Source organism: Carlito syrichta, unplaced genomic scaffold, assembly GCF_000164805.1.
Source record: "Carlito syrichta isolate Samal-C Ts95f unplaced genomic scaffold, Tarsius_syrichta-2.0.1 Scaffold304772, whole genome shotgun sequence".
Taxonomy (NCBI): Eukaryota; Metazoa; Chordata; class Mammalia; order Primates; family Tarsiidae; genus Carlito; species Carlito syrichta.
In genome coordinates, this window is record NW_007248868.1 from 29,758 (window position 1) to 36,479 (window position 6,722).

Below are 6,722 nucleotides of genomic sequence, written 5' to 3' on the forward strand. Positions count from 1 at the left end.
AGAGAGAGAGAGAGAGAAGAGGACAGGGGAGGGGAGGGGAGAAGGAGGGAGAGGGAGGGAGAGAATAGAAGAGAGAAAAAAAGGGCGGTGGGAGAAAGAGCACGAGCTGCCGGCAGGAGCCCATTCCCTCACCCCCTGAAACCTTCTCACACTAAGAGGACCGGCCAGCCCCAGCCCAATGGGCCCTCAGTGTCCTCAGTACCTGATGAATTGTCATGGGAAATGCTGATGACAAGGGCTCTGGGGGCATCTGCAAAGAGAGTGAGCTAGCCTCAGGGGGATGTTTAGTTCCCACAATGGAGAAGCACCCTCACAGAAAAGGAAGTGCAGCTGTCCGGGAAAGACAAGTGACAGGTCAGCACCACAGCACACGCATATGCACCGAGGACCAGAGGACCCTGCCATCCCCCTCCCAGGGCTGGGGCCAATCCCGGGACCCCATGGCTTCCTCTACAGGGACCCTCCGGAGTGCCTTCCCTGCTAGGCTCTTCATCTCCCTGTCCCCAGGCTTGTTTGCAACCACAGCCCCCGCCACACTCACAGGCCATGCGGAGTCGGACGGTCCTCTCTGTCCTCACACCATTTGTGAAGTCCACACAGCAAGTCAGGTCGGTGTTGTGGTCCCGGTATCTGGGCTTGAGGCTGAGCGCTGAGAAGTGGGAGGCTGACCGGGTTCCCTGGGAGGAGAGGGCAGCCCCCAGCCAGGAGAAGGAAGGGGCTGGACATCCCTCGAAGGTCCAGTTAAACACACAGAGGACCGTCACTGGCTGGTTGGGCTCCAAGACCTCGGGGACATAGACTTCTGGCTTCTTAACCTCTGGGACAGACGGAAGGGCGATCACAGTGCCACAGGGGTGCCCGGAGAGCCCTCTGCGCTCAACCTGTGGCCCGTCCCCACTCTCCCTCTCCAGGATGAGAAGCAGGGATTCTCACTCCGTTCCACACCTGTCACCTTCAGAGAGAATGACTTCTCGAAACCGTGTCTCACGGTGCGTCCTCTCTCCACGCGAAAGAAGTACGTTCCCTTGTCCTCCTTCTGGGCTTCTCTGATCACCAAGGAGCAGCTCTTGTTCCGGGGATTCCCGGTGAGCTGGAATCGGTCCCGGGTCCTCGTTTGCACCTGTTGAGCCTGGTTGTTTGTGGCCACTGGAACACCAGTGTTCCTTCCTTTGAACCAGTAACCATAAACTGGTGTCGACTCGTTCCAGCCGTCCTGGGGGTAGGAGAAGGAGCAGGGCACAGAGACGCACAGGCCCTCCTGCACCGTCACCGACGCCTGCACTTCCGGCTTGAACCTTGGATCCTCCTGCAGGGACCCTGGGGGGACACTGAGGCTCAGCTGCAGCCTCAGCCCCCGCCAGAGACCCCCAGCTGTCACCCTACTCACCTGCCCCCAGCACAGGCAGCAACAGGGACAGCAGCAGCATTGCTAGGCACTGAGGGCCTGGGCCCGTCCCGGGAACATCTGGCGTCTGGGTCTGTCTGGGAAGGAAGCTTTAACTTGACACTCAGGGAAGGGACGGTGACATCCCCAGAAGAGGAACCTCAGAACTGCAAATGTCCAGAGAGATGCCCTCTCCCTACTTCTCGTTCTCAGAGGAAACAGCGGGTCAGGGAGTGGGAGGACCTGCCCTACCCAAGCTGTGTGGGTTGGCCTCAGGGGTGGGGAGTCCTCGGAGGGTCTCGGGGACATGGGTGAGCTGATGGAGGTAGGCTCCCATCCATCCATCCATCCATCCATCCATTCATTCTTCAAAGTCTACTCCATGCAGGGGCAGGACACAAAGAGGAAAATGGAGCAGCCAACCCCTTCCCACAAGGTCCTCACCCTCGCATGACCCCAAATCTGAGGTCGCCCAGTCTCCCCAAGGCTGCTCTTCTTCCTGCCTGTCTGGGGCCGTCTCTGTGGTTCACACCAGTCTCCCAGCCCTACATGAGACCTTAAGCTGCTGCACAAAACCCTGTGCTTTGTTGGCCTCACATTTCAGATCTAATGCTCTGAGGTTGCCATCTTGAAATTCTTAACTTTATCTTTGAATTTGGGTTTTGAAAGTGAGGTCTAAGGGATCACAGATCCTGCATCAAGGGGCTTGGACCTGGGATCACATTTTTGTCACCTCTTGCTTCCTTCAGGTTCATGGCCCTGGCCCACCCCATCCCCTCACCTGGGCACAGAGAGGATCTGGATTGTATTGAGTCAAGGGGCAGGGACCTTGAACTCCTCTGAGGGTCTTCACTGCCCACTTCCCAATTTCCCGAAAGCTGAGGGATTGGATATTAATTAGAAAAAAAAACCCACACCATGGGTGACAGTCAACGGAGGGAGGGCTGTCATTCCCTCATCTTCTGTTTCCCATGGCAACCAGTAAAAGCCATTCTTACCATCATGAATAACAAGCAAATGAAATGCCATGAACAAGATGCAGTCTAGCCATACAATGGAATATGGTTCAGTCATTAAAAGGAATAAAGTGGCCGGGCATGGAGGCTAAGTCCTATAATCCCAGCACTTTGGGGGCCAAGGCAAGAGGACTGCCTGAGCCCAGGTGTTTGAGACCAGCCTGGGTGACTTGGGGAGACCGCGTCTCTACAATAAAATAAAATAAAATTAGCTGGGTGTGGTCGCGTGTGCCTGTAGTTCCAGTTACTTAGAAGGCTGAGGCAGAAGGATCCCTGAGCCAAGCACGCTGATGCTGGGGTGGCCTTGAGTACGCCACTGCACTCCAGTCTCAGTGTCGGAGTGAGACTCCAACTGAAAAAGAAAAAAAAGGAATGAAGTTCTGACCCATGCTACATGATAGAAAAAACCAGAAACATACTAAGTTATTCAAGTCAGATAATATCGCACCATTCCTTTTGAGATAGGAGTTCAGCAGGACTAGTTTCCTTGGATAAACAAGGCTAAGTTTTCAAGAGCAGAAGCTGAGGCAGCTTCTCTAGACTGATAGATGGACTGGCTTTCTGAGACCCCACAGGAAAGCAACAGGATGCGGTTGAGACCACGTTGAAGTCTGCTAGAACTAAGATGGCAACTAATTTGCCTGCTACCTAACCTTCTCCTTCATTATATGCTCATTATAATACATGATTATGATGAATGACACACCTTTCAGTGCCTGGACAGTTCCAACTCTGCTCATTTATCATAAAAAACAGGGTGGGGCCGGGCACGGTGGCTCTCATTGTTGCCAGGTGGGGTGAGGCCCAAATCTCGTGAATAAACCATCTTAAAATATTGTACTGATTTTGGCGATTTTCTTTTTTTTTTTTTGAGTTGGAGTCTCACTCGGTCGCCCAGACTGGAGTGCAGTGGCCATTCCTGGCCACCGCAGCTTTGCCTGCTGGGCTCCGGCGATCTTTCCGCCTCAGCCTTCCGAGTAGCCGGAATTACAGGCATGCGCTACCATGCCCGGCTGATTTTTTGATTTATTGTAAAGATGAGGTCTCGCTGCCCGGGCGGGTCTCGAACCCGCGGGCTCAGGCAATCCACTCACCTCAGCCTCCCAAAGGTGCGGGATTACAGGCTGCGCCACCGAGCCCGGCTGATTTTGGAGATTTTTATCAACAAGTGGGGAGGCATGTCTGGGGACACTGCTCAGATCTGGCCCAGCTCCCAACTCGCTAATTGAGCAGAGGGTAAAGAATTAATCTCACCACAGAGAGGTCAAGACTTTGCTTTCAGGTCCTGGGAAGTGAGCTCTGGGACTTTGGAATGTCCTACTGATAGAAATGTCTTTGTTAACCTAGGGCTGTGGATCCCTGGGATGGTCTGTGCTGACCCTGTGTATGGTGGGGCTTTGAATCATGTGGTATCTGTTCTTCCTCCAGGAAGGCTAGGGACTAGGTCAGTCATGCAGGCAGTCAGCCATGTCTACACAACCAGTTTCCAAGAAAAGCCCTGGATGCGGAGGCTCAGGGGAGCTTGCTGGTTGGTGACACTCTCTGTGTTGTCTCACATCATTGCTGGGAGAATTAAGCATACTCCGTATGACTTCGAGGGAAGGACAACTAGAATCTCACACAATGAGCTCTCCTGCACCCTGCCCTGTGCATCCTTCACTGATTTTTTTTTTTTTTTTTGAGTTGGAGTCTCACTCTGTTGCCAAGACTGGAGTGCAGTGGCCGCTCCCAGCCACCGCAGCTTCGACCTGCTGGGCTCCGGCGATCCTTCTGCCTCAGCCTTCCGAGTAGCCGGAATTACAGGTGCACGCTACCACACCTGGCTAATTTTTTGATTTTTATTGTAGAGATGAGGTCTCGCCTGCCGAGGCGGGTCTCGAACCGCGGGCTCAGGCAATCCACTCACCTCAGTCTCCCAAAGGCGCGGGATTACAGGCTGAGCCACCGAGCCCGGCCTTTCACTGATTTTTATACATAATAATAATGATTATTATTGTTGTTGAGCGGAATCTCACTCTGTTGCCCAGGCAGGAATACAGTGGCATGCTATCGGCCACTGCAGCCTCGACTTACTGGGCTCTGGGGATCCTTCTACCTCAGCCTTCCAAGTAGCTCGAACTACAGGCCTGTGCCCCCACACCCTGCTAATTTTTTGATTTATTGTAGAGACGAGGTCTTGGCGTGTTGCCCAGATTGGTCTGGAACCCTTGGGCTCAAGCAATCCTCTTGTCTCCACCTCCCAAAGTGTGATTACAAACGTGAGTCGCTGTGCCTGGCTGATTTTAAAATTATTTTTAATGATAAGTAATATTTGTACATGTGTATGGGATATATGTGATATTTTGTTGCATGCACAGAATGTGGGATGATCAAGTCAGGGTATCTGGATCCATCGCCTCAGGCATTTTTGATTTCTACATGGTGCGAACATTTCAAGTCCTCTCTTTTCCCACTTTTGAAATATACCATACATTGCTGTTGAATACAGTCACCCAACTCTGTTACCAAACATCAGAACTATTCCTTCTCTCTTACTGTGTACTTTTGTCGCTATCCAACCTCTCTTCTTCCATCCACTCCCTAACACCCTTCCCAGCCTCTGGTAACTCTCATTCTACTCTCTCTCTGTCTCTCTCTCTCTGTCTCTCTCTCTCTGTCTCTCTCTCTCTCTCTCTCTCTCTCTCTCTCGTTGGGGTCTCACTCTGTCACCCAAGGCTGAGTGCGGTGGAATGATAAACTCACCATCCTGGGCTCAGGTAATCATCCCACCTCAGCCTACAGAGTAGCCACCCTGCCTGGCTTATTTTTAAATTTTTTTTGTAGAGACAAATTCTTGCTGTGCCACCTAGGCTGACTAGTCTCAAGCTCCTGGGCTCAAGCAATCCTCCCACTCAGTCTCCCAAAGTGCTGGGATTACCAACATGTGCCACTGGTCCCAGCCTATAATTCTACTTTTTACTTCCATGAGAACCACCTCTTTAGCTCCCACATATGGGTATAAACATGCAATATTTGACCTTCTGTTCCTGTTGCAGGAAAACAAATCAGAGAGATCATGACACCGAGGCTGGCCAGCAGGAAGCTGCGTTTATTTCAGAAACGCCAGCGTTCGGCCCAGCAGACTCTAATCACAAAGGCTGGGTCTGGATTGCAGTCGGATCTCAGCTTCTACATGTTTTACATTGGCTTTGGAGGAAGGTGCTTTTCATGGTGGAAGGTTTTGTACTTTTTGTAACAATATCACAAGCTTGTGGTTTTGGCTACAGGCACTGAGCACAGTGTTATAAGAAGGGGCTTGCGGTTTCAACTGCAGACACTGAGCACCGCATTTGCATTAACAAACTGGAACATTTTAATTGTGTTATATATTTTGAAGCATTTTCTCAAAGTGCCCTACCACATTCCTGACTTATTTCACTTAACATAATGACCTCTAGTTCCATCCATGTTGCTGTAAATAACAGGATTTTATTCTTTTTTAAAAGGCCAAATAGTATTCCATTGTGTACATATACTGCATTTTCTTTATCCACTTTTCCAGTGATGGATACTTAAGTTGCTTGCATATCTTTGCTACTGTAAATAGTACTGCAGGAAACCTCGAGGTGCAAGTATCCTTTTGATATACAGATTGGTATACTGAAGTGCAAATGGTAAATTTCACTTCTTCTTTTCCAGTCTAGTTGCTTTTTATTTCATTGTCTTGCCTTATTGCTCTGGCTAGGCCTTCCAGTACTATGCTGAATAGGAGTGGTGAAAGTAATAAAAGATGTCAGCTTTTCCACAATCAGTGTGATGTCAGCTGTGGGATTGTCATATATAGCCTTTATTATGTTGAGATATGTTCCTTCTATCCCTAGTTTGTTGAGCGTTATTATTGTGAAGGGATGCTGACTTTTACTGAATGCCTTTTCTGCACCTGAACAGATGATCATATGGTTTTTGTCCTTCATTTTGTTAATGTGATGTATCCTGTTTATTGATTAGTTGTGTTGAGCCATCCTTGCATCCCTGGGACATAGTCCACTTGATCATGGTATATTATCTTTTTGATGTGCTGTTAGTTTCAGTTTGGTGGGATTTTGTTGAGGATTTTTGCATCTATGTTCATCAAGAGTATTGGCCTGTAGTTTTATTTATTTATTTTTTGTTGTGTCCTTGCCTGATTTTGGTATTGGATAATGCTGGACCTGTAGAATGAGTTAAAAAAATTCAAGCCAGGCTCGGTGGCTCAGCCTGTAATCCCGCGCCTTTGGGAGGCTGAGGTGAGTGGATTGATTGCCTGAGCCCGCGGGTTCAAGACCCGCCTGGGCAACTTGGCG

General features: G+C 50.1%; 1 protein-coding gene across 1 annotated transcript in view; it reads right to left on the reverse strand.

The window, feature by feature from the left end:
- LOC103263265 (sialic acid-binding Ig-like lectin 5) overlaps positions 1 to 1,427 on the reverse strand; it is a 5,529-nt gene extending 4,102 nt beyond the window's left edge. The window contains exons 1-4 of the mRNA XM_008060957.1: positions 1,388 to 1,427; positions 944 to 1,317; positions 542 to 815; positions 181 to 250 (exon numbers count right to left, since the gene is read on the reverse strand). Coding sequence (XP_008059148.1) covers positions 181 to 250; positions 542 to 815; positions 944 to 1,317; positions 1,388 to 1,427 — 758 coding nt within the window. The remainder of the gene's footprint in view (positions 1 to 180; positions 251 to 541; positions 816 to 943; positions 1,318 to 1,387) is intronic.
- Positions 1,428 to 6,722: the final 5,295 nt, after the last annotated feature.